We start from the raw sequence: 27,766 nt of genomic DNA, 5'->3' as shown, positions 1-27,766 counted from the left end.
GGAAACTGAGGCACGGGCAGGGTGGGAGGGGGGGCACGTGCTGACACGGAGGCCCGGGGGCTGCCGCAGCCAGGGGGCACGGCCCGCGGGGCACAGCACTAACGGCGCCTCTCTCTTCTCTCCGGCAGTCCTGGTACCTGGGATAACGCAGCCGTGCCACCCCTTCGCCTCCCTTCTCCTCTGCTTTAGGCACCCTGAGAGGAAAATCCCCGTCCCAGAGCACCAGGCCCAGCCTTTCGGTGACGACGGAGAGCACGAACTAACGACGACGACGACAAGCAAAACCCATCCCGGAAGGAAAGAGAGAGGGAAAGGAAGAAGGAAAAGGTTCGAACTTTTTTAAAAAGGAAAAAAAAAAAAAACAACAACAACAACCCACACACAGAAAAAAACAAAAACAAAAAACAAAAAAAAACACCCTACGAGGACCTTCCCCCCCCCCCGGCGACGCATCCACATCCGATTTGCCAGAAAAACAAACGAAAACCGAACACTATTTGCCCCGCCGGCCGGCCCCGCGGCGAGACCGAGCCCGAGACCCGACGCAGCTCGTGACAGCGATGCTCCCGGAGCAGCAGCGGGGCCGCAGCCCCGCTCGCCAGAGGGCTGTTTATGCAAAGTTGTCTTTACTCTTTCATTCTTGCCTCTATGTGAGTAGAAAAGAACAAACCCCCCCCGCGCTGCCCTCCTCCCCCCCGGGACCCCCACGCAGGCTCTCGGGGGGCCGGGGGGGGGGTGGCGGTGGCCCTCGGGGGAACGCGTCCTGACGGCGCCTGCGGGACGTGGCCGCGGCCGCACTCGCTGTCTTGTGGCTCCCGGTCCGATGCTCCGTGCCGTGGTCGCGCCTTGGGGACGGGTGACGCGGTGACGGGGTGACGCGGTGACACCGTGGCGCGGTGACGCGGTGACGCGGCGATGCAGTGGCGTGGTGGTGCGGTGACGGGGTGACACGGTGACGCGGTGGCCAGCATGGCCTGGCAGGAGGTCTTGCAGGAGAGGGGCTGGGGACAGGGGGACACATGGGCAGGGCTGGGGACCTGTGCCGGCGGTGGCGCCCCGTTACCCACGGGGACACGGCGTGGGGACGCTCCCGACGCGCTCCCCCGTGGTGTGACACCGGTCACCCGTCTTCGTGCAATGCCTTCCTCGCTCCCCACAGCCTGCGTCCCCGCGTGTCCCCACGTGTCCCCGTGTGTCCTTGTGTGTCCCGGTGCCGGGGTGGGGGGGGCGGGGCCGTGCCGGGGTGTGCGTCCGTGTGTCCAAGCTATGCATTCCTGTGGACAGGTACCATGTGGACTTGCGACGAGAGGGTTCGATTGTGTTGCACATTTTGTAGGAAATGCACTTTTAAGAGGGAATCTTAAAAAAAAAAAAAAAAAGAAAGAAAGAAAACACAAAAAAAAAAGAAAAAATCACAAAAAAGGAGGAGGAGGAGAATGAGGAGGAAGAAGAGACGGGAGCCCCCGGCACTGGCTTGCTGGGATGGCTGGCTTGTTGTTTTTTTGCTTTTTGTTTTTTGGTTGTTTTTTTTTTTAATTAAAAAAACGATGGAGAAAAGGAGGACGAGAGTGAAGGCGACCGCAGAGCCGCTCCCAGAGCCCCCCCCACAGAGCCCCCGCCGTGCCCTCGGCCCCAGCCCCACCGCGGGGGCACCCTGCCCGCTGCTTCAAGTGCCTCAATTTCGCCGTGGCGCGGCGGGGAGGGCGGCAGGGGCCGGGTCCCGAAGGAGCCCCCAGCGCTGGAGCATCGCTGTGCCAGCACCAAGCATCGCACACCGGCGCCGAGCATCGCACACCGGCACTGAGCACTGCACGCCGGCACCAAGCTGTGCACGCTGGCACCAAGCGTCACACGCCGGCACCAAGCTTTGCACGCCGGCACCGAGCACCGCACGCCGGCACCGAGCATCGCGCCCAGGCACGGAGCACTGCAGGCCGGCACCGAGCACCGCGCGGTGACACCAAGCATCGCGTGCCGGCCCCGAGCTTTGCACACCGGCCCCGGTGTTGCACGCCAGCACCTGAGCATCGCCCATTGGCACCACCGGAGCACCGCACATTGGCACCGGAGCGTCGCTGTGCCGGCACCGGGGCATCGCCACGCAGAGTTGCCCGCCGGCACCGTCGCCGTGCCAGCGCCGCGGTGAGCATCGCTCCGTCGGCACCAACGCATTGCTCACGGCGAGCACACGAGGAAGAGCCCGGCGGTGGCCCCGTCCCACGGCGAGATGTCACCGCACCCAGGAAGGGGACGTGGGGACCAAGCGGGTCTGACCCGGCCGCGCCGCGCCGCGGGCAGTGCCTTAGGGCAGGGGACCTGGCACGCGGCACCCGGAGACGAGCAGGGGCTGGCGAAGGCCCCGACGCCTCCCGCAAGGTGACGGCACGGCCGCGGGGACACCGGCGCGAAGCCACCGAGGGATGGCCCAAGGCCACCGCCGCCACCCCGTGGGGCACCCCATGGACCGCCCGCATCCCGCACCTGCACCCGCACCCTGCTCGCCTCCCCCGGCCCCCCCTGGCCCCCCGCCACCCCCCCCAGAGCATTTACAACCCCCCCCCCCAAGCAGCCCCGGGATGGCCCAGCGAGGCCGGATCCTGCCCGCCTGGGCGCAGCGTGGCACCGCGGGGAAAGGGCTGACGCAGGAAATCCCGGGGTAAAAAAAAAAAAACAAAACAAAAAAGAAAAAAAAAAAAAAACACAAAAAACGCGAAACACACACAAAAGACGATGAGAAGAAAAGCCACAAACAACAAAAAAGGAAAAAAACAAACAACAAAAAAAAAGAGAGCGCGCTTGGCGGAGAGGGAAACTTTTTTTTTTTTAAGGATATGAAAAAAGAAACACATGAAAAAAAGACAAAAAAAAAAAAAAAGACAAATAAACTGCATGGTGCTTTAACAGGATCTCGTGACCTGGCTCAACCCATCCGTGGATGGCTGATGCTGTGCATGGCAGACTGTATTAACCGGCTCTACCTTCCCCCTTCAGAAAAGAGAAAAACAAAAAAAAAAAAAAACAAAAAAAAATCTGTATAAAAGAAAAAAAAAAAGCCGTAAAAAAAAAAAAAAAATCCATGTTTTCCTAATTTGCACGAAATTTTATACCACATGATGTGCCTTGCCTTCGAAGACTAAGTATTACCAGAAACGGTCTCACCGCACAGGAGTAGCTGCATGCCTGGGGCTCCCCGCCGCAGGGGGGGCCGGGGGGGCCCGGCCGCTCGCCGCCCGCTCGCCGTCTGCATGTCGTGTTCTTGCGTTGGGCCGCGGGGCCGGAAAGTCCCTTTTTTCTCTGTTTTTTTACCGATTTTGTGTGTCCCCCCCCCCCGTAAACGTCTTCCAGTTGTTAACGCCGAGTGCGCCCTGTCCGAACACACCGAATATGCAATACCCCTTGGGCTGCGGCTCCGGGGGGGGCCCGGCGGCCGGGGGGGGGCCGGGGGCTGCGCGCCCCTTCGCTTTGCCTCTTTTTCCTTCCTTTTGTTGTTTCGTTGTTTGTTTCTGGTTTTTGTTTTTTTTTTAATTATTTTATTTTAATTTTAATTTTTTATTTTTACGTTCATTTTTTGCTTTCAGCAACCAAAGGCGGCGAGGGGGGAGGGGGGGGGACGGCGGGATGCTGGTGGGGTGGGGACCCCCCCCCATGTGTCCCCCCCCCCCCCCCCAGTGTGTCCAGGCGAGGTGTGAGGACTCAGTGGGGTGGGAGCTCGTGGGGGGGGGGGGGGGGGGGGCATGGGACCCCCCCCTCCTCTTTAAACGATGCGAAATGGGGCTGGGGGCCGCCAGCCGGGGGGGGGCTGAGCCCGGCTGCTCTCGTGGCAGGAATGGAACCGTGTGAATGTAGCTGTGCCCCCCCCCGGGGACGCAGCCCCCCCAGCCCCACCGGCTTCATCCTCGGGGAGTGCGGGGGGGTCCCCTCCGGCCGGGCCTTTGCAGCCCCCCCCCCCCCCCAAGCCGCGCGCACCCCTAAAAAATCCCGAATTTGCCTTAAAACCCACGCGGCCGAGGACCGACGGGGGTCGTGACGAGCCGGGGGGGGGCACGGGGGGGTCCTCGCTGCTGCTTTGCGCTGAGGAGACGCGGTCGGGTGTCGTGGCTCGGTCACCCGGGGGGGGCAGCGGGGGCCCCGGGCGCTGGTCGGTGCAGATCGGGGAGGGGGGGGGGTCACATTTTTTTTTTTTGGGGGGGGGGGGTCCCGAGGAGCCCCCCCCCAACCCCACCACCCCCCCCCCCGGAGCTGCACGGCGCGGTGTTGGTTTCTGCAAGGACAATGCAACGCAGGGAGCGGTAGTTTTAGCGTCGAGTTGAGGAAAAAAAAAGAAAAACGGACGAAAAAATGGAAAAAAAAAAAAGTGAAAATTGTAAAAAAAAAAAAAAACAAAAGCTAAAAACTAAAAAAAGGGGGGTTAAGGATAGAAAAATTCAGTTTAAAGCAAAAAAAAAAAAAATTTTTTGAGGAAAAAATGCATTTCTCACCCGTGACCGGAGCGGAGCAGCGGGGGCAGCGCGGCCCCCCCCGGCCGGGCCCCCCCAGCCCGCGGGGCGTGGGGGGGGGGGGGGGGGGCGTGGGGCGCGGGCGCCCCTCGGGCCGGGGCCACGCGCCGTGGGGAATCCCCCGTGGGGTCCCCGGATCCCCCCCCCAACCCCCGCCTCGTTGCTGCCTTCGCCTGCGTGGAGGGGGGGGGCCCGCACCCCCCCCCAAAAAAAAAAAAAATTAAAAACCCGCCCTCGGCAAGAAAAGCACCTTAGAAAATGTTAAAAAAGGCAAAAAAAGCAAAAAAAAAAATCACGGACTCACCCCCCCCCCCTCCCCACGCACCCCGACCCCCCCCCCAAGGAGGGAGGCTCGGGCCGGGGGGGGGGACAGGGAGCGCCCCCCCTTCCCCCCCCCCCCCCCGGGATATTTGCACTGCTCCGCTCTGCGCTAGGGGCCGCATCCTGCCCCCCCCCCGCGGCCCCCAGCCGAAGGGAATATGCAACCCCCCCCCCCCCCCCAAGTCTGCCTGGGGGGGGTCTGCTGGGGGGGGGGGGCCGGGGGCGGGGAGGGGGGGGCCGACCACTAATTTTTATTATTATTATTATTTTTGAACCGTTCGCCGTGATTTTTTTTTTCAGCCCCCCCCTCCCCCCCCCGGCGTGGCCACAATCAGCTCCGCCGGTGGTGGTGGTGGTGGGGGGGGGGTCATCGCGGGGTGTCCCCCCACCCCCCCGGGGCTTGGGGACAATTTTTTTTTGGGGGGTGGGGGGGGACAATCCCGCGCCGCCACAAGCCCAGGCCCCCGCGCCCGGGGCTCGCTCCGGTTCTCATGCACTACAGTCCCCGAGGGGGGGTTTGTTTTTTAGTACTCGTTTGCGTTGAAAAAAGCGTTAAAAAAAAAAAAAAATGGGGAAAAAAAATACAAAAAAAAATCAAAAAAAAAAAAAAAGAAAGAAAGAAGTCCTCGTGACCTATAAATAAATCCCTGTACATATATATATATATATACCCACATATATATATATGGGGCCGCAGGGGCGGGGGGGCGCGGGTCCCTGCGGGCCGACACGCAGTTAAGGTACTTTAAGTCGCAAAGTAAGGAATATATATATATATAAATATATATATATATATGTCTTTTGTTGTTGTTTGGGTTTTTTTTTTCTTGTTTTTTTTTGTTTCTTGTTTTTTTTTTTTTCCTTTTTTTTCCGTTTCGTTCCGTTCCGTGCTCGCCGTTTGGAAGCGCTGCTCCCCGGCCCTCACCCACGGGCGGCACCGGGGGACGGAGCGGGGGGGAAATTTGGGGGGAGGGGGTGAGGGGGGGGGCGTTACAAAAAAAAAAGAACAAAACTAACCGAAAGGCAAGAAAAGGCCCCCCCCCAAAAAAAAAAACAAAAAGCGCGGCGGGGCAGCCGGCGGGCCCACGACGACACCAATACCAAAAATCCCACGCAGTGCCTCTCGCTCGCTGCCCGCCGCCTGCGCCCGCTTTTTTGGGGGGGGCTCCTTGCCCCCCCCCCCGTCACCCCCCCCCCTTCACACCCCCTCCCCACGGGGGTGCCCCCCCCAAGCCCCCTCCCACGCTGCATCCCCCCCCCGTGACCCTGCGGGGGCTGAGCGCAGCGGGGCGCCGCTGCCCCCCCCAACCCCACGCGTGCCCCCCCCTGCATGCCGCCCCCCCCCCGGACCCCCGCTCGCCTCCCCGGAGCTTTTCACGATATTTGATTACTCCATGTACACGAACGCAGCCCCCCCCCGCCGCGCCTGCCTACATACAGCTCCCGAACGTGGCTAGGGAATTTTTTTTTGTGGGTTTTTTTTTTTTTTCTTTTTTTTTTTTTTTTTTGGTCATTTTTGGTTTTGGTTGGATTTTTTTTTTTTTTCGGTGTCGTTTTTTTCTTTTTTTTTTCCGTTTGTTTTTTTTTTTTTTTTCGCCCCCCTCCCCTATGCAAAAAAAAAAAAAAAAAAGAGGAAAAAAAATGATTAAAAAAAAAAAAGAGATTTAAAAAAAAGACAAAAAAAAAAAGCGGAGGAAAAAAAAAAGGAGAAAAGAGAAAAGTTAAAAAAAAAAAAAAGACGAAAAAATGTATAAAAATTAAACAAGCTATGCTTCAACTCCACGCCGCGTCCGCGCTTCCTTCGCCGCCCCCACGGGGGACACCGAGGCACGCGTGGGGGCGCTGCTGGGCGGGGCGGGCACTGCCCTGGGTGGGTGCCGCCACCCGTGGGAGGCCCCACCCCTGGGTGCTCTCTCCCCACGCAGGAGGTGGTGGCTCCCCGGGGTACACGCGTGGGGAACACGCTGGGGGGGGGGGGGGCACGGGGTTGGGGCGCCCACGGGTGACCCACGCGTGGGGTGCTGCCACTCCCCACGTGACATCATCACCTTGCCCACGTGACCACCCCACGCACTCGCATGACGTCACCTCCCCCCCCCCCCCCGTGTCACCCACGGGTCCCGTGGGGTTGAGGGGCACACACCCCCCCCCCCCCCCCGCCGTACCCACGCGTGGGTGGGCACGGCCCCGTCCCTACGTACGGCGATACCACACAGGGGAGGCGGGGGCGGGCTGGCAGCTTTACTGGTGGGCTACATCGGGGGGGGCCGCCCAGCGCCCCCCCCGTCGGCTCCCGTCACGCGGCCCCCACGCGGGTCCCGCGGGCTGCCGTGGGAAGGGGCGGTGTCCCCGATCCATTCCCGCGGGGCCGGGATCCGGACCGGGCTTTGCCGTCAGCCGGGGCCGTTCGGCTCTCGGCGCCCCGCAAAACCCGGCGTGGAGTTGCGGTCGCGGGCGGGCCGGAGCGCGGCCCACGCGTGTCACAGCGACGTGGCCTTGTGGCGCTCCCGCTCGTCGTCGCTGTCCCTGTCGGCCGCCGCGTTGCTGTAGGCGGCCTTCTCCAGCCTGCGGGGACCGGGGGGGGGGGGGAGGCCGTCAGCAGGGCGCTGCCCCCTTCCACCACCCCCCCACTCCCACGCGTGGGACCCCCACAGAGGGGAAACTGAGGCAGGGCTGGGGCTGGGGCTGGTACCTGCCGATCGCCTGCGGCTCCTCGGGGACTCCGCGCTTCCTGCGAGGGGACACGAGGGGACACGCGGCGTCAGCACCGGCCCCCCCCCTCCCCTCCCCCGGCACCCTGCCCCCGAGGGCGCGGTGCCCCCGGCCCGGGCACGACGCGGCCCCGGCCCCCACCTGCGCATCCGGAGCTGCCAGAAGCGGTTGGCGAGCAGCACCAGGAAGACGATGAAGAGGAAGACGACGACGGCCGTGAGGCCAACGAGCCAGGGCTGCCACTGCTTGGAGCCGAGGGCTGCAAGGCACCGGGACGGGGACGGCCGTGGGGACGGGGACGGAGCAATAGGGACAGGGACAGGGACAGGGACAGGGGTGGGGGCAAGGACAGGGGTGGGATGGGGACAGGGACGGGGATGGGGACGGGGATGGGGATACAGCAATGGGAATAGGGACAGGGACAGCGATGAGGTTGGGGATGGGGACGGGGACAGCATGGGGGACTGGGACAGCAATGGGGCCAGGGATGGGGATGGGGACAGAGCAATAGGGGCAAGGATAGGGATGGGTATGGGGACAGGGATAGGGACAGCAGTGGGGACAGAGACAGCAATAGGGGCAAGGATAGGGATGGGTATGGGGACAGGGATAGGGACAGCAGTGGGGACAGAGACAGCAACAGGGGCAGGGATGGGGATGGGAATGAGAACAGCAATGAGGGCAGGGACAAGGACAGGGACAGGGATGGGGACAGGGACAGCAGTAGGGACAGGGGTGGGAATGGGGACAGGGACGGGGACAGGTTCAGGGGAGCCCCGTGCCGCAGAGGACAGCACCCTCCATCTCAGGGCATAGTGCCTGAGCCTGGCACCGGGGGACACCGGGGGACACCGGGGTGCTGAGGCCCGGTGACAAAGCCACCCCACAGCCGGCCTGTCCCCATGAGAGCGCGGGGTGCCTGGCACGGGGTGGAGCAGTCGCCCCCAAATTTTCCTGCTCTGACCCCAGAACGGCCGCTGCCGCAGTGCCGGCGCTCGAGGCACTGGGCGGACTGGTCATACTGGGGGGGGGGGCAGCGGGGTGCCGGTGGCACTTACCCTCCTGTCCCCGGGCGGTGGCAGCGAGGGCGAGCAGGAGCAGCAGCCCCAGGGGCTGCGGGGACCTCGGCATTGCGGGGCGGCGGAGGGGCCCGATCCTGCACCCCGAGGCGGGCACTCGTGTCCCAGCGCGCGGCACCGCTCCCTGCACCCGGGGCCAAGGGGCGGCTTTTATTGGGCTCAGGAGGACAAGTGCCACCAAGTGCCATGGCAACGCGGTGCCCTTAACCTCCGGGTGGTGGCACCTCCGCCCCGCTCCGCCACCAGCACCCGCGGGCCCCCAGCACCCACCAGGACCCCCAGACGCGGCACCATGGGAACAGCAGCCCAGGCACTGGGGAGACTGGGCGGACTGGGAGCAGCTGGGGAGGTGCCCCCCAGGCAGTGTGGGAGCAGCGCAGTTTTGAGGGGAGAAGAGGCAGATTTGGGGCTTGTCAGTGTCGTTTTGGAAGAGCGGCTTCACGCAGCAGGGGCAGGATTTGCCCGGTGGGTGCAGCTGGACGGACGGACAGAGGGACGGGCGGGTGAGGGCTGGCCGGACGGACGGAGGGGGCTCATCTCTCCCCGCTGCCCCCCACGTGCCCGGGGAGTGCCGGGTGCCATAACTGGGTAAATATTAATGCCCTTATCACCGAGACCTTGGCAGCGGCCGCGGGCAGCTCCGCTCTGCCTCGCTCTGTCCTCGGGGAGAAAACAGAGGGGGGCAGCACCCAGGGGTGGGCTCTGCAGGGACCCCCTCCCACTGCAACTCCCCAAGGGGGTGAAGAATCCCTGGGGACGTGGGGATGGGGTCCCCAGCGAAGGGCTGGGGGGGGGGGGTGCAGGCCCCGCCTTGCTTTAAGGGTGGGGGTCTGCACGGAGCCCCCCCGCCCACGCTGCCCCCTCCCAGAGGCTCGTGGGCGCTTTGCTCCCGCTCAGATCGGCTTTGGGGGCACCCGTGGGCGCTGCCGAGCCCTGCCCCATCCTGCGGGGCCTGGCTCTGGCTCTGGCAGTGGCCTCAGCACACAGCCGGGTGTCTGCCTGTCCGTCCGTCCGTCTGTCCGGGCGTCTCCGTGTGTCTGTGCACGCCCGCGCTCACGTGCAGCGGCGTGTGCCCGGGTTTCCGCGTGTGCACGCCCGCGCCCCGAGGGTCCGCGCCCACGCCCGGGGGCGCATCTGTGTCTGCGCCCCCCCAGCACCCGCCTCTGTGGCCGTGCGTCCGTCTGTGCGTCCGTGTGTCCGTCTGTGTGGCCATGCCTGTGGCACGCCCGCGTGCACCCATGCCGATGGGCCGAGGTCGGGGCGCCCCAGCAGGACGGGGAGCAGGGGGGTTATTGGGGTGCAGCACAACGGCAGCCCCGATGCGCGCGCGTTGGCACCGCCGCGGTGCGGGGGGACGGGGACGGAGCCGCGGGGAGGGGACACGGGGGCTTCGCAGCGGGGTCCCCCCTAGAAAAACCTCTTCTTGTGGGGGTCGGCGAAGGAGATGGAGCCGCGTGGGGCGGTGGAGAGCAGCCCCAGTGGGATGTCCATGCCGGGCAGCGCGCCGGCGCCTTCGCCCTGCGGCCTCTCCTCCGGCAGCGCCCCGTCCTCCTCCGGCCACTCCACCTCCAGCGTGCCGCCCTCGCCCATCACTGCCTTCTCCTCCTCCGGCTTGGGCCCGAACGCCCAATCTGCGGGGACAAAGACGGGGCCGTGGGCAGCGCGTCCCCGCCGCGGTGTCCCCCAGAGGGGTCCCCAGCCCCGGAGCAATGCAGCAAAAACCTGAACTGCGCGCAACAGGCCTCGTTCTGCATTTATTCGGGGAGAAAAATCCGCCCCTTTGGCCTGCGGGGTCCTGCCCCGTGCCCCAGCAACCCCAGCGCCCCGTTTCCCCTCTGGGCTGGTTGGGGACCCCCTCGCCCCCACCCAGCCCCACGAGGACCCCCGCGGCTCAGCCCCATGTGTGTCCCCCCCCCCGAAGGACTCACCGGCGAAGTCGTGCACCAGGTCCTTGATGAGGTGGCCCACGATGGCGTACGCCACCACCAGCACCAGGCTGGCCGCCATCACCAGGTAGACGACGTAGCGGGGCAGGCGGATGCTGTCCAGGGCGGGGGGCTTGTACTCCACGTAGAGCACCCCGTCCTCCTCGGGGGGGGACTGCAGCAGGTGCCGCGGCACGGCGCCCCCCGGCAGGGCCATCGCCAAGCTCCCCCCCCCCGTGCCCCGGCCCGGAGCCACCCGAACCTCCGCCACGCGGGGGGACGCAGGGGACAGGCGGCGTCAGGGTCCCCAAGGCTCCCCCGCGGCCCCCGTGCCCCCCGCGCTCAGGGAGCCGCTCGCCCGCCGGCGCGGAGGACAGAGCAGCCGCGGGAAGGAGCTTAGCGCCGGTAATCCGGGCACAGCCCTGGTGAGCTCAGCATGGGGGGGGCAAGAAGTGTCCAAGGTGGCTGGGGGGGTCCCCAAATCCCCCCCACCCCCTCACGTGGCGCTGCAGGTACCCGTGTTCCCTTGTGAGCGGGGAATCGGCTGCAGCTGGGGAGTCCCCAAAGGCAGGGAGGGGACGGACACCCCCAGCTCGGGCACGCTCCCCCCCCCCCGCTAAATCCCCCTGCAGGCCCCCAATCCCCCGAGCAGATGGCGCCAAGTCCTTGACGGGGCCCAGCACTGCCCGAAAGTGATGCCCTGAGCACCGGGGCTGGAGGCCAGGAGGGGGCCCGCAGCCTTCCCGGCACCCCGGGGTCCCGCCTGGGTCCCCCCTCCAGCACCGAGTGCCCGAAAGACCTGGAAAAACCCCAATCCCTGCCCAGGGTGGGATCGCCAGTGAGGGACGGAGGTGCCTGCGATGCCCGCGCCGGAGCCGGTGCCAAGGCAGGGCTCGGCGCCCAGGCCCTCCTCCCCGCGCACGTCCCGGCTCTGCTGCGCCCAGGCCAGATCCCGGCCGCAAAAATGCCGCTTTCGTTCCAATTCGGGCTTAAAAGGCATTTGGAGGAGCTGAGGTTTTTTTGCAGGCAGGCGGGAGGAGATGGTGGGGGGGGGGGGAAGGGGGGCGGGGGAGAGCGGAGGCAAAAATTTGGCATCGCTCCTGCCTGGGCTGCGTGATTCACAACTGGAAAATCAGCGCCGGGAAGCAGGGAGCAAGGGTTGGAGCAGCCCGGTGCGATAACCGGGGCCGAGCACGCCGGGGAGCGCCAGGCACACCGCAACCTGCGCTCCCGTGGGGCGCCGACAGCATGGCACGGGGGGAAACGGCGCGGCCCCCGCCCCACGTCCCCATCCCCAGTGCCCACGGGGGACACGGCCGGGCACGGCGGCGCCCCAAGGCCTGGCGGTGCCGCCCCAAAGCCTCCTGCCAGCCACGGTCTGCGCGGGGTGGAGGGGGCGAGGCGAGAAGCCGCACGACTGCCGGCGCCTCTGCACGGGTGTGAAACCGGCGGCTGGCTGTCACCAGCGCAGAGGAACCGAGGTCTGGCAGCTGGTGGCCCCCCTCCTCCGTGTCGCACCCACGCCACGGCGCTCAGGCACCCGTGTCCGGCTTCTGGCCACCAAAATCGTGGTGCCACGAGGCTCCTGCCATGGGGTGCTGAGCTGGAGCAGACTGGGACCACGCTGGGGCTCCCCGCTCCCTCCTTCCCCCAGCACAAAGCCCCGGGGCCGCCGCAGCACCGGGGGAGCGGCAGCTTTGGGGACTGAGAGGATCGAGCCCGAGTGACTCACGCAGAGACTTCGGTCAAGGGGAGAGGCGCCGTCAGCAGGAGGCTGGCACGGACACCCCATGCGGCAGCACCGCGAGGACTCCGGGCACGGCTCACCCCATGGGGGGTCTTTGCCCACGCTGGGCTCCCCCCCCCCGTGCTGTGAGGACAGCCCCAGGGACCCCCGGATGGGGCCGGACCCCGCGGTGTTGAATCACGGCTCTGCTCACGCCGGTGCCCACGGCCGGTGCTTTATTTCCTCCCAGCCCCGCGCGCGCCCGGGGGATTTGGGTGCTGGGTGCTGGCAGCAGGCGGCAGCCGCCGCCCTCCGGCTCTGCTTAAACACGGGGGAAGTCCAGGCAGGCTCTGCCTCACCCCGTAAGCCCTCGCTGCAATGCCATTCCCTGCAGAAAGAAAAACCGTGGCCAAATCTTCCAAGCCTCGCCACGGAACAAGCCCCATCCCAGGGCAAAGGCTGCTGCAGCGCAGAGCCAGCCTGCCCCGACAGGAGAGGCCAAACCCACAGCGGCTCCTCCGGCGCCCCAGCAGCTGCGGAGGGAAGGAGGGCTCCGGCTCGGCACCAACACCGAGGGCAATGCCGAGGCTCCGCGCGGCTCCAACCTACAGGAGCGAGCGCCTGAAGCCAGCCCCGACCCCTCCGGCGAAGCTCAGGTGGGGAAAGCAGAGCCCGCGCGCCCCGAGCCGCCGCGACGGGCTCCGACACGCAGCGAGAGCCCACCCGCTCCGAGCCCCGAGCCAGGCTGCGGGCAGGGGAAGGGGCAGATCCAGGAAACGGGGGGAAGGGGGGCAAGTAGCAGCTCAGCCTGGATTTGGATGCAGAAGGCAGCTGTAATGGTGCCAGAGAGCAAACCCAGTTCCGCCTCCGCCGGCCGGGCACGGAGCCGTGCCGGCAGACGGGGAAGCGCGCCCGGGGGAAGGCGGCGGCGCGCCCGGCCGGGCTCAGGCCTGCAGCTTGCAGAGCCCGTCGGCGTACTGGAACTGGGAGCCGTTCTCGTACTCGTACATGTCCAGCGCCACCTCACAGCTCTCCCGCACCACCCGCTCCTCGTCCTGGGCGAAGGCGCGCAGGGTCTCCAGGCAGGAGGGGCGGGCGATGGCGCCCAGGGCCTCGGCGCACTCGTGCCGCACCATGGGGCTCTCGGCGCGGCTGCGCAGCGCGGCCGTCAGCTGCGGCACGCACGCTTCGTCCTGCATCTGGCCCAGCACGTAGCCGATCTCGTGGCGGAAGAGGGCGCTGCCGGCCTGGAGCCCTGCGGGAGAGGAGGCAAGAGTGAATCCCCAAAGCTCGCCGGGGTGCCGACCCGAGGCCCCCCACCCAAACGCTGCGGGGCAGGGGGAGGCGTGGGGCGGTCGGATGGGGCTTGGAGCCCGCAGCTGCCTCTCCCCGGGCCCGTGGGGCTCTGGGGGCAGGGTCTCATGCTGCTCCCTCTCCCCGTGTTGCCCCGCCATTGGGACTGCAGTGCCCCGCGCGTGTAGCAGCCCGCCCGTGCTGCAGAGGAAGCCCTGCAGGACTGGGAAGCTGTGAGACGAGGTCCCAGAGCCCTGCACACCTCATCCGATAGCACGGGCATGCCCTCGGCTCACACCAGGTGGCCAGAAGGCATCATCCACTTCCCTGGGGCTGCAGGGAGGGACCAACAGGGTCCGGGGCTGCGCTCTGCCCCTTCCCTGACCAGGACACATTCACGATTCACGCCCTCTCCAGAACAATCTCTGGAGCCCAGGATGAGGCTGGGTGGCCTCGGACCTTCCAGGGCGGACAAAGCAGGTCCCCGGCACCAGGAACCACCAGCTCAGACCAGCAAATCCCACACCAGTTCTGGGCTTCGCCCTCTCTGCAAGCAAGCAGGGGGGAAGGCAGCTCTAGAAGCAGCAGCTCGAGGAGCCGCACAGCTCTGGATTTAGGCGAGGCCGATCCTGGATTAACCCGCAGAGAGGAGACAGCGGGCGGCCCCAGCCAGGCCCTTACCGTCAGCCAGCGCCAGCACAGCGTCCCGGCCGCCCAGGTTCCGCAGGGCGAACATGGCCCGGTAGCGGTCAAAGAGCGGGCGCCCCTCATCCAGGAGGGCTTCGCGCAGCTTGGCCACGTCCGTCTCCTCGGCAGGGGGAGCGGGATCCACCGACTGGTAGGGGCTGGCGGCCGGCTCCTCGCCGTGCTCCCGGAGCCACTCCAGCCTCTTGACGGCCAGCTGGCACGTCTCCGCCACCTGCGGGGACAAGGACGCGGGCCTGGATGCGGGACGGCCCCGAGCAGCGCTGGGAGCACACCCCAGCAGCAACCACCTGCTGCTGCCAGCATTGCTCCGAACCCCACAGAAACGCCACCCCCAGAGCCTCACCTCAACCACGGGGTCCTCCGAGTACTGCTTCAGGACGTCCAGCACCTCGGGGTTCCCAATGGCGCCCAGCGCTTCACCTGCGGGAAGGAGACGTCAGGAGGCGGCTGGGGCATCTCGGGGAGGTGTCGGGGTGAGGAGAACCCCGCCGTGCTCCCCGGCAGGGCCCCGCCCTGCCCCGCAGGCCTGACGCCGACCTCCCGGACACCGCAGCCGGACAAACAAGCACGGCAACGGCCCGCGGGGAGGCGAGGCCCGGCCAACCGGCCCGGCTGGGGGCCGCGGGCAGGCGCTTCGGACTCCCCGAGCCGTGACGCGGGCGGGGACAGGTGCCGGGTTTCAGCGCGCCCCCCTCCCGCGGTGCCGTACCCGCCTCGTGCCGGACCATGGGCTCCTGGCGGGTGTCCCGCAGCACGCTGAGCAGCACGGGGATGGCGGCTTCGTCCCGCATCTGGCCCAGGCAGTAGGCCAGCTCGTGCTTGAGCAGCGCCGAGCCGTCCCCGAAGGCCCGGCCGATGCAGGCCACGGCCGCGGGGCCGCCCAGGTTGCGCAGGGTGAAGAGGGCGCGGAACCGGGCGGGCAGCGGCTGCGCCGCGTCCAGCAGCGTGCGGCCGATGGCGGAGACCTGCTCCTCGGTCACCATGGCGGGGGGCTCCCGGTCGGTCGGTCGCTGCTCCGGTCACGTTCCTCCGGTCTCTCCCGGTCACGCTCTGCGGGCTCCTGCGCATAGGGAAAAGCTCAGAGGGCCCCCGGGCTAACGGGCGAGCTCCCGCCCGGTGCACGAGGCACGGAGCGGGGCCAGGCCCCGGGAGCGGGCGCTGCGGGTAGGGCCCAACCCCGGCTCGGGGCCGGGACCGCGGGAGGGAACCGGAACCGGAGCCGGAACCGGAGCCGGGCCCCGCCGCGGGCCGGAACCGAGCGGCCGGGTCCTTGCGCCGCGCCGGACCCAGAACCGCGCCGGACCCGCACCGGCGCCGGGCCCCGCACTCACCGCGCGCCGCCATGTTGCGCCCCACGTGACCGCGCGCGGCCGCTCCCACCCGGCGGATCACGCGCAGGGGGAGCCGGGCCCGCCCCCAGCGCGCGCGTGCGCACGGCACCGCCTCCCCCCGCCCCGCCCCGCCGGGTGGGAGCGGCCGGGGGAAGGGGGGGGAGGGGCGGGGAAGGAGGTCAGCGCTGGCGCATGCGCAGTGGCGCGGGGGGGGGCGAGTCGGGGCGGGGGGGGCTGGGGAGCGCCCTGGGGCCGTGAGGCAGTCGGGGGGGGGGGGCGCGGAGGGCGGCCCCACACGGCCTCTGGGATGCCCCCCAGCCCCCTAGGGCTTCCCCATAAGTCCCTGAGGTGCCCCAGTGCCCCCTAGGCCTGCCCCATGGTCCCTCAGCTGCCCCAGTGCCTTCCCAGGGCTGCCCCATAGCCCCTGAGCTGCCCCAGTGCCCCCCCAGGGCTGCCCCACAGCCCCCTATGGCTTCCCCACAGTCCGTGGGCTGCCCCAGTGCCCCCCCGAGCTGCCCCCCGGGGCTATCCCACAGTCCCTGAGCTGCTTCAGTGCCCCCCAGCGCTGCCCCCCAGCCCCAGCCCAGCAGCAGCAGCCTCCCCATTTCACCCCCCCCAGGGGGCACGTGCACCCGTGGGCCTTTCTGCTCCCAGCGCAGCCCCCAGTCCCTGTGGGACACCCGGCATCCCCGCCGCCAGCGTGCGGGGCCCTCCTGCAGGCCAATTCCCCCCCCCCGCCACTGTCCCGAGGTGAACGTGCTCCCCATCGCGCCTTCCCACCCGCCCCTCTCCCGGGACCCCGATCTTCCACTGCTCGGCCCCACCGGCCTGAGGCGAACAGGGGGTGCTGAGCCCCGCGGCGAGGAGGCTGGGAGCAGCGCTGCGCTTCCCCGCGCCCAGCTCCGAGGCATCGCCTCCCGGCTGCTGCTTTTGGGTTGCAAAACACAGACGTGAAAATCGGGCAGGCTGCAGACGGGCCCCGTCCGACGGTGACGGCACTGCCGGCGAGCAGCCTGCAGCGCTCTGGGTGCCGGGAGGGTGAGGATTTGGGGCCGGGGCCAAGGCGGGGAGGGGGCAGCTGCCCCGCTGCCTCTGCTCGCTGCTCCCCGAGCGGCGGGCCCGTCCCCGAGGGAAGGCTGGCACGGCCCGACGTGCCCGCGCCGCTTCCCCGCCTACCACCTGCAGACGAAATGCTGAGGAAGGTATCTGCGCGCCGGCAGCCAGCTCTGCCCTGGCACGGCGAGGCGAGGCGGCATGCCACGGGGCTCAGCCGCCGCGAGATTTCTCAGCCGATAGCGGGCAGAGCTGCGTGCTGCCCCGCACGCCGGGGCGGGGATCGGGGCTGGGAGGCGCTGGCACAACCAGCTGGGCAGCGGGACGGGGCACAGACCCCAGCGCAAAGCCCCAGCCGAGCGGAGCCAGAGCTGGGGGTTGCAGGTGCGGTTTCCTTCCCCACCGGTGCCAGCCCCCGGCCAGTTGCTGCTCTGCCCCCTCCTTCCCTTTCCCTCCCAGGCACGTTCACACAAGAGGATTTGTACCTTCTGGGGGGTTCTGCCTTCTTCGAGTGCCCTCCTGAGCTCCTCCCGAGGCGGGGGCCATGGCACAGAGACCTGCTGCAGCCAGGCCCTGTGAGGAGCCGGCATTTATCCGCACCGGGACAACCCGACGGCCCTCTCCCCAGCCAGACCGTGATCCCCGCTTTATTTACACACCACAGAGCACGTCACAAGATCGATCGGATCCCAGGAGAGAGCACGGGGGTGAAATACATCCCGCTGCCTGCACCCACCGAGGCAAAACCAGCAGGAGCCAACGGGCCAGTGCAGCAGTCCTGGCCGAGCAGCCCGATACCGCCGGGCCAGCGTCCCGGGACGTCCACTGGAGCCCGGGGAGGCGCAGGGCCGTGTCCCCGCCGCCGTCAGCCCTCCCCGCAGCTCTCGAAGTACTGGCACATCAGCTCGCGCACCTGCTCGGCCCGGCCGTCCTCCATGGCGGCGGGCGCGGGCTGGCAGGGCTTGGGCAGCTCAGTGGGCTCGGTGCCCTCCAGCCACTCCTCGTTGAAGGGGTTGTCGTGCGCTTCGCAGACGTTGTGCAGGATGCAGCAGGCGAGGACGAGGGTGGGCAGCAGCTCCAGACTGCAGTCGTCGCACTTGAGGAGGATCTGCCAGCGAGCCTTCAGGCGCAGGAAGGCGTTCTCGATCACGCTGTGCGCCCGCTTGAGGCGGTAGTTGAACTGCAGCTGCCGCTGGGTGAGGTTCTCATCCTCCTGGTAGGGCTTGAGGATCCAGTCTTGCAGGGGGTAGGTGGCGTCGCCCAGCAGCACGTACTTCTGCGCCTTCCCCATGAAGTGCTTGGGCGGGTTGGGGCACAGCCGGCCCTCCTTGGCCAGCACCCACAGGCTGGAGCTCTCCAGGACCGCGCTGTTCTCCATGCTGCCGGGGAAGGCGGTGGAGACGTCCCAGAACTGGCCCAGCCCGTCCACGGTGGCCTGGGTGAGGATGGAGTGCCAGCCCTGGCCGTTGCAGTAGTCGGCGCTGAGGCGCAGCGGGGGGTTGATGGGGATGTGGAGGCTGTCCAGGGCGCCGATGCAGTGCGGGAAGCCCCAGCGGGCGCGGAAGATGCGCACCATATTCTCCAGCTCCTTCTCGTTGGGCAGCCGGAGGTAGAGGGGCTTCAGCAGCAGGACCACGGCGTAGCTCACCTCCCGCACGCACGTCTGCACCGTGGAGGGCCCCACGCCGAAGAGCGGGCTCAGAGTCTGGTACTCCACGTTGGTGGCCAAGTGCCACAGGGCCACGGCCACCCGCTTCTCCAGGGGCAGCGCGGGGTGGAAGTGGGCGCTGTGCGGAGCCAGCCCCGGCCGCAGCCGGTTGCAGACGTAGAAGAAGGTCTCCCTGGACATCCGGAACTTCTCCAGCCAGTCCTGGGGACGGAACTCCTTCAGCACCACCCGCTCCCACCAGTCCGCGCCCCGGACGCTGGGCCAGGCGCGGGGGTAGAAGTAGCAGCTGGTTCTCCTCCGGCGAGCGATCAGGAGCTGCAAGGCAGTGGGGAGACCACAGGGGCGTGAGGCAGCCGTTCCCCACCCCAAATACCCCCAGTCCAGGTTATTTTTTCCCTCCAAGGAGGACGCAGCTCAAGCCACCTCGAGGGGCGCGGGGCAGGGAGGACGCCCGGTGGCTCCAGGCTGGCAGAACCTGGGTCAAATTTTCCCGTTCCTGGGAAACCCCATCCTAAAGCCACCAAACAGTGGCCGTGAGTCTGGACAAGCGGCCCAGGTTGCACAGAGGAGCGTTCTGGAGGAGGCTCCTTTCGGGGCGGTCAGCGTGCTTTCGCTGTGTTTGTACTTTCTGACGAGCATTATTCACTTTCCTGCAGCAGAGCCAACCGCAGGCCTGCTGGTTATTGAAGGGGCACCGAGCCCCCCATGCTCCTGGCTCTTCCACGGGAATTGTCTTTCTGTTTCAAAATGCTGAGAAACAGCTTTAAGCTAAAATGGAGCTTTTTTTTTTTTTTTTGCCTTCCTCAGCAACTGCTCCAGGAAAGTGAATTCACAGAGCTCCCTCCCAGACCGCTCGTCCCCACCGCCCGGTCCCCAGGTCCTCACACCCCTGTCCCGCATGTCCCATCCTTTGTGTCCAGGCTCACACCCCCCATCTGTTTTGTCCCTCATGTCCCCATCCTCACCCTTTGTGTCCTTGTTGACCTCTGTGACGCCCCCCCCCCCCATGTCCTTCCTGTCTCCCATCCTTCACGTCCAGGTATTTGTGTCCCACGTGTCCCCCATGTCCCATCCTTTATCTCCCCTTGCCCCCATGTCCTTCATGTCCCCCTCTGATCGCATCCCATCTTCTGTAACCCGTGGCCTTTGTGTCCCCGTGCCCTCTGCACCCCCTGTCCTTCGCATCCTCTCACCCCCCACCATCCATGCCCCCCACGCCCCCTGTCCTTTGTGTCCCCCATCCCCGCTCTTTGTGTCCCTGCGACCTTTGTGTCCCCTGTCCCTTGCCCTTCCTGTCCCCCGTCCTTTTTCTCCCCCACGCCCCATCCTTATCTCGCCATGTCCCTCTCTGACTGCATCCCATTTTTGTGACCTCTGTGCCCCGTGCCCTCTTCATCCCCTGTCCTTGGCGTCCAGCCCCCCCATCCCCATCCCCACCCTTTGTGCCCCCCATCCCCACCCCACATCCCTGTGACCCCCCCCGTGTCCCTGTGACCCCCCGTGTCCCCATAACCCCCACATCCCTGTGACCCCCCATCCCCTCCGCACCCCCCATCCCCCCTCCACCTCCCCGTCCCCCATCCCCCATCCCCCGCCTCCCCCCATCCCCATCCCCATCCCTTCCCGGTGCCCCCCCGCCCCCCCCGGCCCCCCCCCGGCACCGTCATGAGCCGTTTCTGCCGCTGGCTGTAGTAGTGGCGGAGCCAGGCCCGCCGCTGCGGCCCGTCCCAGCGCCCGGCCATGGCCCGGCGCCGCCCGCCCGCCCGCCGCGCCAGCGCGCCCAGCAGCACCAGCAGCCGCTGCTGCATTTTCAAATCGGGAGCCGGGGCCGCCCTGGAAGTGATCGGCCGCGGGGTCACGGAGGGACCGCCGGGGCGGATCCGCGAGCCTCGGCTCGGGGACGCCCCCCCCCCACCCCCCCCGGGGTCGTTTCGGAGCCCCCGGGGCCCCCCTCCCGGGATAACGGGGCCGGGAGCGGCCCGGTGCCCCCCGCGGGGTCCGAGCCCCGGCAGCTTCCAGCGGGACCCGGACGGCGCCCCGGGCTGCTTTCACCTCCCCCCCCCCCCCCCGGGGCTTCTTTCACCCGCCCGGGGCTTCTTTCACCCCTTCCGGGGCTGCTTTCACTCCCCCGGGGCTGCTTTCACCTCCCCGGGGCTTCTTTCCCCCCCTTCTGGGCTTCTTTCCCCCCCTTCTGGGCTGCTTTCACCCCCCCCAAGCTGCTGTTCACCCCCCTGTGCCAAGCGGCTGCTGGCCGGGGTCTCCACAGCCCCCTGGGCTTTTGCATTGCTGGCTGACACACCACGACCTGTGGCACCACCCATCGTGATAAATACGTGCGCGTTTAATTTGTAGGAAAGCTCAAAAAGCCACGCCGGGCTCAATTTTAGAGAAAACCCCACGACAGCAAAACAAAAAATGCCCCGATAAGCAACGCGAGCGCCTTGGCTGTGCCTCAGAGCGGTGCTGGATGCCCCCGTTCCCCAGAACCTACAGGGTGTTGGGGGTGTTATTTGAGGGGTCGTTCCCCCGACACAGGGTGTTCATGGGGTTATTTCACATCCCAAGGTCCCGTTCCCCAGAGCCCACGGCGTGTTCGGGGTGCCCACGGGGTTATTTCACGTCCCGAGGTCCCATTCCCACACACGGAGTGTTCAGGATGCCCACAGGGTTATTTCACGTCCTGAGGTCCCATTCCCACACCCGGGGTTTTCAGGATGCCCACGGGGTTATTTCACGTCCCGAGGTCCGTGCAGTGGCTGGGAAGCAGGGTGTCCCCCAGGGCACCCCTGGCGGAGAGGCTCTGGGCGCTGCATTCCCTCCCTTGTTTTTTCAGGAATGATTCGGGCCTCTTTTAGGTTGCCAGTTATTAGCTGCTTGTTGCTGCTGCCGTAAACGCATCCTCAGAAGTGAGCTTCGAATAGATATTCGATTAATCACAGGAGGCCAAGCTGCGTTAATGGCACAGCTAATAACGTTAATGACACAGCTAATAACGTTAATAACACGCAGCTCACGTGCCTACGGCGTCTTGTGCCGCAGCAGGGAACCCGCGGGGCTGGGGCAGAGCAGGCGGGTGGCGGGCCGGGCGTTGGGCTGTGAGGGCACCTCGGGGCTGCCTCTGGGTAAAGCGTGTGTGTGAAATGTTGGTGTGCAGTTGGTACAATTAGTGTACACCTGGGTACAATGGTGTGCGTGAAATATTTCTGTGTGACCCTGGGGTGGGAGGGGAGGGGAGGGGAGGGGAGGGGAGGGGAGGGGAGGGGAGGGGAGGGGAGGGAAGGGGAGGGAAGGGAAGGGAAGGGAAGGGAAGGGAAGGGAAGGGAAGGGAAGGGAAGGGAAGGGAAGGGAAGGGAAGGGAAGGGAAGGGAAGGGAAGGGAAGGGAAGGGAAGGGAAGGGAAGGGAAGGGAAGGGAAGGGAAGGGAAGGGAAGGGAAGGGAAGGGAAGGGAAGGGAAGGGAAGGGAAGGGAAGGGAAGGGAAGGGAAGGGAAGGGAAGGGAAGGGAAGGGAAGGGAAGGGAAGGGAAGGGGGGGACCGCGGCGGGGGCGGAACGGATCTGCGCGGCTCTCGCTCCCCGCCGAGGCCCGGCCGGGTGGGAGCCGCCCGCGGCGGTTGCCATGGCAGCGCGCGCCGCCGCTTCCTGTGTAGATTCGAACGGGCGGGCGGGGCGCTCCCGTGGTGCCGCGCGCGGGGCAGCGGGGGGGGGGGGGGGGGCGGAGCTTCCTGCCGGGGCCGCCGCCATATTGGGGAGAGCTGGGGCCGGCGCCGTGACAGGAGGAGGCGGAGCGGGGCCGGGCTGGGCCGGGCGGGCAGGTAGGTGGGTAGGTGGGCAGGGGGGCCGGGGCGGGGGGCCGGGGGTACGGGCAGGGGGGTGAAGGGTGCGGGGGAGGCCTCCGGGGGGACCGGGCAGGGGGCCCGGGGCAGGCCCTAGTTGCTGGGGCCCGGCCCTGGGCTCCCCGGTCGGGGTGGGGCCGGGAGGGGGGTTGGATGGGGGGGGGAGCCGCGGAGCAGCCCCGAACCCCCCCCCCCCTCAGGAGCCGGCCGTGTCCTTGCTGCCCTGCTCCCGGCGGCTGTCGGGGCTCGGAGGGAGCCCGGTGCCGCTCGGGGCCTTGTGTCGTTACCGTGCCGGGGGTGGCCGCCGAGGGGAGCGCTCCGGGAGCTCGGCCAGGGCAGGGCTGAGGGCTGCGAGCTCCGCACCGGGCGTGTGGCGGCCGGGGGTGTCTGTGTGTGTGTGTGTGCTGGCAGCCCGCGCCGTGCCCTGCTGCCCTGGGGTCGTGGCGGAGTCACCGTCAGCTGCCACGGGCTTCCCCGCCCCGGTGGGTGTCCCGGGGCTGGGGCTCTCCCGGAGGCACGGTGCTCGTTTCCTTGGGATTTTTCTCCCCGAGCCTTACTCGGCTCGCGCGTTCGATGGTGCAAGCCTGGCGTCGTGTGCCCGAGGCTCCTGATGGAGCGATTCCCCTGCTGGCAGCAGCACCTCCCAGTAAAGCCTGGATTTTTTTTTAATTGCTGTTGTTATTGTTTTAGGCCGAAGCAGAATTTTCTGGGGCTGTTTACTGAAACTGCTGCGTCTTCTAAACCGTACGGCTCTTGTTCGGTGAGCTGACCGGGGGCACTGCTGCGTCTTCCGTAGTTTAAGCGCTGTGATGGAGCAGGCGTCTGAATCACCTGACTTCGGCGCAGCTCCGCGGACGAGGCTGCTGGTGAATTTTTAATCCTGGCTTTTAAAGCGCTGCCTTCTGATAAGGCCGTCGGTAAGGGGGACCTTTCACCTCGAGCTGGTGCCCCCAGCAGCTGCCTGGGCTTTGTTTCGAGGCTTAAGATAAGCGGGCAGATGTGCTCCGCGAGTTTTTGTTTCCATTCTGAAATGAAACCGAAGGTTGGCGAAGCCGATTCCTTTCGGTGTTTGGGGCAAGTCGCCCCGCTCCGACACAGCCTGCGGGTAGGTGAGTGGGGTAAGCGTGCTGCCCGGGGGCCGCGGGGCCCAGGAGAGGCGGTGGCCGGTCTTTGTGCTTAGGGTGCTCTTGGCTTTCCTCTGCCTCCCAAAGCTGGCCGCACACAGGGCAGGGCGTGCAAACTACTTCGGAAAAACCCCAAAGTGTCGGTGAAACACTAAGAAGCGCGCCTGGCAGCCTTTCTCTTGGGCTTCTCTTGAGTGCGGAGCGCTTGGCGTGGCCCTTAAGACCCCTTACCCCAGGCCCCTGCGCACTTCGCCCGGCGCGTCCCTGCTTCCTCCTCGCTCAGCGGCGTTCAGTGTTCAGAGGAAATAAGCGAAGGGGTCAGTACCCGCGGGGCGCTCGCCAACAGGAGCGCCGCCACGTGCCAGCTGATGAGCAGCCAAAAGCAGAAGCTCCGTCCTGCGGGGTGACGCAGGGACTGGTGTCCTCGGGCAGGGACCAGTTGCCCGCTGGCACCGGGGCTGCCGGGGGCTCTGCTCTCGGCTCCGGAGCAGCCGCAGCGTGGAGGCGAAGTGGAGAACGCGCGCGTCCTGTCCGCGTGCCGGTTCCGGGGGTCCTGCCCCCCTCCGTGCCCAGCCGTGCCCTTACCCTCTCGCCCCCGCAGCAGGGAGTTGTTCTGCTCTGCCTTGCCCGAGGGAGCCCGTCTCGTCACCTCGCAGCGGGGCGCAAGGAGCCAACAGCACTTGCGCGGTGCCGGCTCGGTCCTGGGCCGCTCTGCCCCAAAAGGCCGGGTGCTCGCACCTCGCTCGGCGCAGGAACCTGTGCCGCCTGCTGCATGTCCCCCGCTGCGGAGCTTTTCCTGCTGCCTCCCGGTTGTTTTGCTTTCGCACCAGACGAACCCGTTGGGAGCGTTTCCGCTAACGAGGCGCGGAGGTTTGCCTTCTGACCCCCGGGGCGGGAGACGACACGGCAGCGACCCCGCAGTGCGCGCTGCCTCGTGGGGCCGCGTGCGGTTCCCAGCCCGTGGCTTCCCACGCTGCTGGAGGCTTTGTGCTCTCCTCAGGCTCCCCGCAGCAGGCGTGGCTCGCTTCTTTGTGAAGCAGCACGGGGAAAAGGAGAAATAATCGCTACCTGCAGGCAATGAAAGGGCTTTCTAACGGCGATGCTCTTCTGCGATCCCCTGCTGCGCGCACGATTGCCGGGTCTGCTCAGATAAACCCCGAGCTTCTAGCAGGCTCCTGTGATCCGCAGGGAGACGCGTATGGAATGAGAAGCGCCGTCTAGGAAGGTGAAGGAGCACCCCTGCAGTTCTCCCGACTCGTAAAGGCTGCTCGGGGCGAACCTGGGAACCCCTCGGCTGCGCGCGGGCAGGGAGGGGGCCGCTGCCTCCGCCGCTGGGCGTCGTGCGAAGGGAGCGGCCGAAAACGTTCCCGTGCTCCGAGCGTAGCGCGGCAGGCTCTGCCCCGGCAGGTTCCCTTCCAGCCATGGAGAGGAGGAGGGTTTGGGGGGGAAAAAAACCCATCCGGCCTGAAAGTGGTGGAGAGATCTGAGCGTCGCTCACGTAGGAGAGGCCCCGGAGCAGCGTTCCCCCAGACGAGGTGCTGCGCCTGGCTTCTCTGGGGGGAAGCCCTCTGGGCTTGTGACGGCGTACTGAGGATTGTTACCGGTTGGGGGGGCTTTATTTTTGGTGAGGGCTCTCCCAAATACGTTTTTCCTGTTCCCCTGAAGGTGTCACAGTGCTGTGCCTCTGCTGGCACTGGAAGTCCCCGTCCTGGCCGGAGCTCTGGGCGCGAGCCGAGGGTGAGGTACGGGGAGCGGGCTGCCCGCGGCCTTCGTGTCCCGAGTGGCTCCAGGGAGCACGGGTACGCCGCGCTTTGCTGGTCCGGGGTCCCTTGTCACCTGCTCGGGCTCTGGGGTGCTTTGAGAAGCAGATGCAGCCTTAACTCAGCTCCGAAGCTGCCTTGGAGAGGGCTGCGGAAAGTCCTGGAGCTTGTCTGAGCGCAGCTGGAGGTGCAGCGAGTCGCACAACGTCGGACGTTTGTCACCTCCAGCGCTGGCCCGCGAGGAAGGGACGATGTCTGGTGACGCTGGCGGTGAAAGGAGGCACAAACAGCACCCACCGCTCGTCTGTGGAGCTTGGTGTGGGGCGGCAGCAGCATCTTGAGCTAAGGGTTGGGAGGCTGCGTGCGGGTAGGGGATGAAAACAATGCTGGGGCCGCAGCTTTGGGGCGTTTTCTTTCCAACCTGGCTCGAGTTCAGCCCGTGCCTGCTGCCCGTCGGCTACAAGGCGGCCCCTGCGGGATGTGGGCCCTCTGGAGCCGGTGGCAGCGGGTGTCCGAAGGCGTCCGTCACCTCGGGGGGCGGGAGGTGGTGGCTTTGCCTCGCACAGGCTGTGGAAAGGCAGAACCCAGGCGGATTTCTGCAGGACCCTCAGTGAAGAGCAGTCGCCGAAACGCGCTGACGCGACGGGGCGGCTCTCACAGCAGCCGCTCGGCGGGCCCTGGTTTGGTGCTGGCAGGATTTCCTGCAGGCCTCGGGGGGAAGATGTTGCCTGTCACCTAACGCCAGCATTCGCACCGGTGCCTGAGGGAGCTGCAGGACGAGAAACCGCCCGGTTGCAGCTCTACCAGCGAGGAGACGTCGGTGAAACTTGCACAAGGCTCTGGCTTTCTGCGTTACTGCCGCTTTTAAACGGAAGCTAGTGATTTCGGAGGGTTCGTTCGGCATGGCGCGCGCGCGGCATGCGTGAAGGTGTCGCCCTGGGTTAAGCGCGGAGGAGCTCAGCTTCAGCCTGCCCGCCAGCGGAACGCTGCGCTCCTCGCCGACACCAGCTCCGGTGCTGTGAGGCCAGCCCCAGCACCCTGCCTGCCTTTCTAACGGGCCCGACCACCAGCAAAACCCGCTGCCTTCGGCGTGCGCAGGGGTCCGGGAACTGAAAGAACCCCTGACAGCCCAACCGCTCCTCCGGCCTGCGTGGCGGAGCTGCCCCGGGCAGCAGCTCGCCCCTGCCCTGCGCTGGCTCTCCGCTTGCAGAGCGGATCCAGCCCAGCGGCGGGCGTCCTATTTTGGGGCCGAGGAGGTTTCACCCACCCAGCTGAACGTGCGGCACCGCCGGGCACAGCGGAGGTGCCCGTCCGTCCCCCCGTGCCAGACGAGTCCCGCGGTTGTCGGCAGCTGAGGCCGGCGCTAACTCACCGCCCCGCGAGCGTTGCCCGGTGACAGGTTCGGAGAAGCCTTGGGATGGCATCTTGGCATCTGGCTTTGATTTCCAGCCCCACTGTTCGTGACTGAGAGGCCGATGCGCTCGCTTACTGCGTCCCCTTGGTAAATTGTGGGGTCTTCCCGAGAGCTTTTAAATATTCGTCACCGGAATGACAAAGTATTTTTCCCTTCAAACTGGTGCCATTGCATACCGGCCCGGAGAGAAGGCAGCATCGCTGGGCCTGCACAGGCTCTCGCTAACGAAATCTGCCTGCGGGAGGCTTTCCAGTTTCCCTTAAAGCCGTGGGAAAGGCTGTGCCTGAGAACTGGGGGCTGTGACTGCAAGCTTATTTCTTTAAGAAATAAATCCTGAGGAACCAGGTGCTCTGTACTCAGTCCGGGATCCTGTTCTGTTACCAGTTACGTGCTCTGTGCCTGGAGAAGGCAGGTGGCGGTTGTTTTCAGGAAGGATTTGTGCTTTCTGACCGAGTCTTGGTGTTTTCTCCACGCGCCGTACATCTTACCCGTGAGCTGGCCGGATTGTATCCCGGCTAACGTTGCTCAGAGCAACGCCTCCAGGTGAAGTCGTGGCGCTCAACAAGCGCACCCCGTTCTTTTTTGTTGACCCAACCTTGGCGCGTCCAAACGCTTCGCGTTTTTTCCCTCAGTATGGATCTGGTTTTCATAAGCCGGCGTGCAGAACGCCAGGGTGTGCAGCGAGCTGAGCGCAGGCGTTTCTGCAGAACTGTTCCTCTGTTCGGACGCGGCCTGTACCTGCTCGGGCCTCTCGGCAGGCGCTGAAGTCGAGGTGACGAGCGTGGGCTTTGTGCCGTGGCTCACCTGAGCAGGGAGCCCCTGGCTGTCCTGTTACAGGAGCGTTGTGCTGCTCTTAAAAACGGAGCTAGCGCGGAGGAGAGGGGCCGAGCGCGAGGCGCTGGTGGTGGCGAGAGGCTCTGACAGCACCGAAGGCAGGAGAACTTTCAAGCACATGAATGGAATCCAAAATTTATCCGAATCCCAAATTTCGGGGGGGCGAAGGGGAGGAGGGGAAGTCTGGCGGTTCACGTTCGATGTGCGCCCCGTGGGGCTTTATTTCAAAGCGGCCGAAGCCCGAAGCCGGGCGCCGTGGGGCCTGTCGGTGCTGCTGCGCCCTGCCCGCGCGGCCCCTCCCATGTCGTTCACTCTGCGCGCGCTGCGTTCCTGACCGGGAGCCTCGGTGGTCTGCATCTGCCCGGTCTGGAACCCGAGTGAAAAGCTCCGCAAGTGAATGCGTTGGATAGCCCGAATTAAAAACATCACGATCCTGCGGGGCTGGGCCTGCGTCGCCCACGCTGAGCCCTTCTGGGAAGACGCTTCGGA

The 27,766-nt window shown here is 66.4% G+C and overlaps 5 protein-coding genes across 14 annotated transcripts in view; 1 reads left to right on the top strand and 4 right to left on the bottom strand.

Annotated features, from left to right (window-relative positions):
• The window catches only part of NFIC (nuclear factor I C), a 48,160-nt gene extending 41,561 nt beyond the window's left edge, over nucleotides 1–6,599 (top strand). For 7 of the 8 annotated variants that reach the window (XM_083810822.1, XM_083810819.1, XM_083810820.1 and 4 more), the window contains one exon: nucleotides 129–6,599. Coding sequence is in view for 5 of the 8 variants with exons in the window: in XM_083810819.1 (XP_083666945.1) it covers nucleotides 129–146 (18 nt within the window). In the remaining 3 variants the exon portion in view is untranslated. The remainder of the gene's footprint in view (nucleotides 1–128) is intronic. The other variant, XM_083810818.1, reaches the window with a different exon arrangement.
• A 445-nt stretch (nucleotides 6,600–7,044) lies between these two features.
• Nucleotides 7,045–8,747, bottom strand: SMIM24 (small integral membrane protein 24). 2 transcript variants are annotated; one of them, XM_083810886.1, is made up of 4 exons: nucleotides 8,588–8,747; nucleotides 7,671–7,788; nucleotides 7,510–7,548; nucleotides 7,045–7,382 (listed from the first exon to the last, which is right to left on the bottom strand). In XM_083810886.1, the coding sequence occupies exons 1-4, from the start codon at nucleotides 8,658–8,660 to the stop codon at nucleotides 7,298–7,300; spliced, it is 315 nt and encodes a 104-aa protein (XP_083667012.1). In that variant the 5' UTR covers nucleotides 8,661–8,747; the 3' UTR covers nucleotides 7,045–7,297. The 2 variants fall into 2 exon arrangements, with proteins under 2 accessions (XP_083667012.1, XP_083667011.1); XM_083810885.1 differs by lacking the exon at nucleotides 8,588–8,747 and having other exon boundaries at nucleotides 7,671–8,290.
• A 1,268-nt stretch (nucleotides 8,748–10,015) lies between these two features.
• On the bottom strand, nucleotides 10,016–12,336 carry SMIM44 (small integral membrane protein 44; the record flags this gene model as incomplete). The annotated part of the gene is made up of 2 exons (XM_083810887.1): nucleotides 10,537–12,336; nucleotides 10,016–10,239 (listed from the first exon to the last, which is right to left on the bottom strand). The coding sequence occupies exons 1-2, from the start codon at nucleotides 10,748–10,750 to the stop codon at nucleotides 10,016–10,018; spliced, it is 438 nt and encodes a 145-aa protein (XP_083667013.1). The 5' UTR covers nucleotides 10,751–12,336.
• Nucleotides 12,337–12,479: 143 nt separating this feature from the next.
• On the bottom strand, nucleotides 12,480–15,725 carry DOHH (deoxyhypusine hydroxylase). Its single transcript, XM_083810876.1, has 5 exons — nucleotides 15,592–15,725; nucleotides 14,970–15,320; nucleotides 14,604–14,680; nucleotides 14,234–14,471; nucleotides 12,480–13,514 (listed from the first exon to the last, which is right to left on the bottom strand). The coding sequence occupies exons 2-5, from the start codon at nucleotides 15,241–15,243 to the stop codon at nucleotides 13,204–13,206; spliced, it is 900 nt and encodes a 299-aa protein (XP_083667002.1). The 5' UTR covers nucleotides 15,244–15,320; nucleotides 15,592–15,725; the 3' UTR covers nucleotides 12,480–13,203.
• An 808-nt stretch (nucleotides 15,726–16,533) lies between these two features.
• Nucleotides 16,534–27,766, bottom strand: part of LOC310886353 (uncharacterized protein) — a 12,058-nt gene continuing 825 nt past the window's right edge. Inside the window, exons 1-2 of one of the 2 annotated variants that reach the window (XM_083810854.1) lie at nucleotides 19,975–20,198; nucleotides 16,534–18,628 (exon numbers count right to left, since the gene is read on the bottom strand). In XM_083810854.1, the coding sequence (XP_083666980.1) occupies nucleotides 17,510–18,628; nucleotides 19,975–20,121 (1,266 nt within the window). In that variant the 5' untranslated portion in view covers nucleotides 20,122–20,198 and the 3' untranslated portion in view covers nucleotides 16,534–17,509. Of the gene's footprint in view, nucleotides 18,629–19,974; nucleotides 20,199–27,766 lie in introns of those variants that run through there. The other variant, XM_083810853.1, reaches the window with a different exon arrangement.

This window comes from Anser anser, assembly GCF_964211835.1.
Source record: "Anser anser genome assembly, chromosome: 25".
NCBI classification, from domain to species: domain Eukaryota; kingdom Metazoa; phylum Chordata; class Aves; order Anseriformes; family Anatidae; genus Anser; species Anser anser.
The sequence above is the reverse complement of the archived record's forward strand: the minus strand, read 5'-3'. Positions and strand labels throughout refer to the sequence as shown.

Excerpts from the sequence above, each read along its gene's own strand:
- DOHH (XM_083810876.1), bottom strand. The coding sequence starts at position 15,243 with ATGGTGACCGAGGAGCAGGTCTCCGCCATCGGCCGCACGCTGCTGGAC. Across the intron at positions 14,681-14,969 it reads CATGGTCCGGCACGAGGCGG|GTGAAGCGCTGGGCGCCATT; the intron begins GTACGGCACCGC and ends TCCTTCCCGCAG. Across the intron at positions 13,515-14,233 it reads TGTGCTGGCGCTGGCTGACG|GGCTCCAGGCCGGCAGCGCC; the intron begins GTAAGGGCCTGG and ends CCTCTCCCGCAG.
- SMIM24 (XM_083810885.1), bottom strand. The coding sequence starts at position 7,987 with ATGCTGTCCCCGTCCCCATCCCCAACCTCATCGCTGTCCCTGTCCCTA. Across the intron at positions 7,549-7,670 it reads TGGCAGCTCCGGATGCGCAG|GAAGCGCGGAGTCCCCGAGG; the intron begins GTGGGGGCCGGG and ends GTCCCCTCGCAG. Across the intron at positions 7,383-7,509 it reads GAGCCGCAGGCGATCGGCAG|GCTGGAGAAGGCCGCCTACA; the intron begins GTACCAGCCCCA and ends CGGTCCCCGCAG.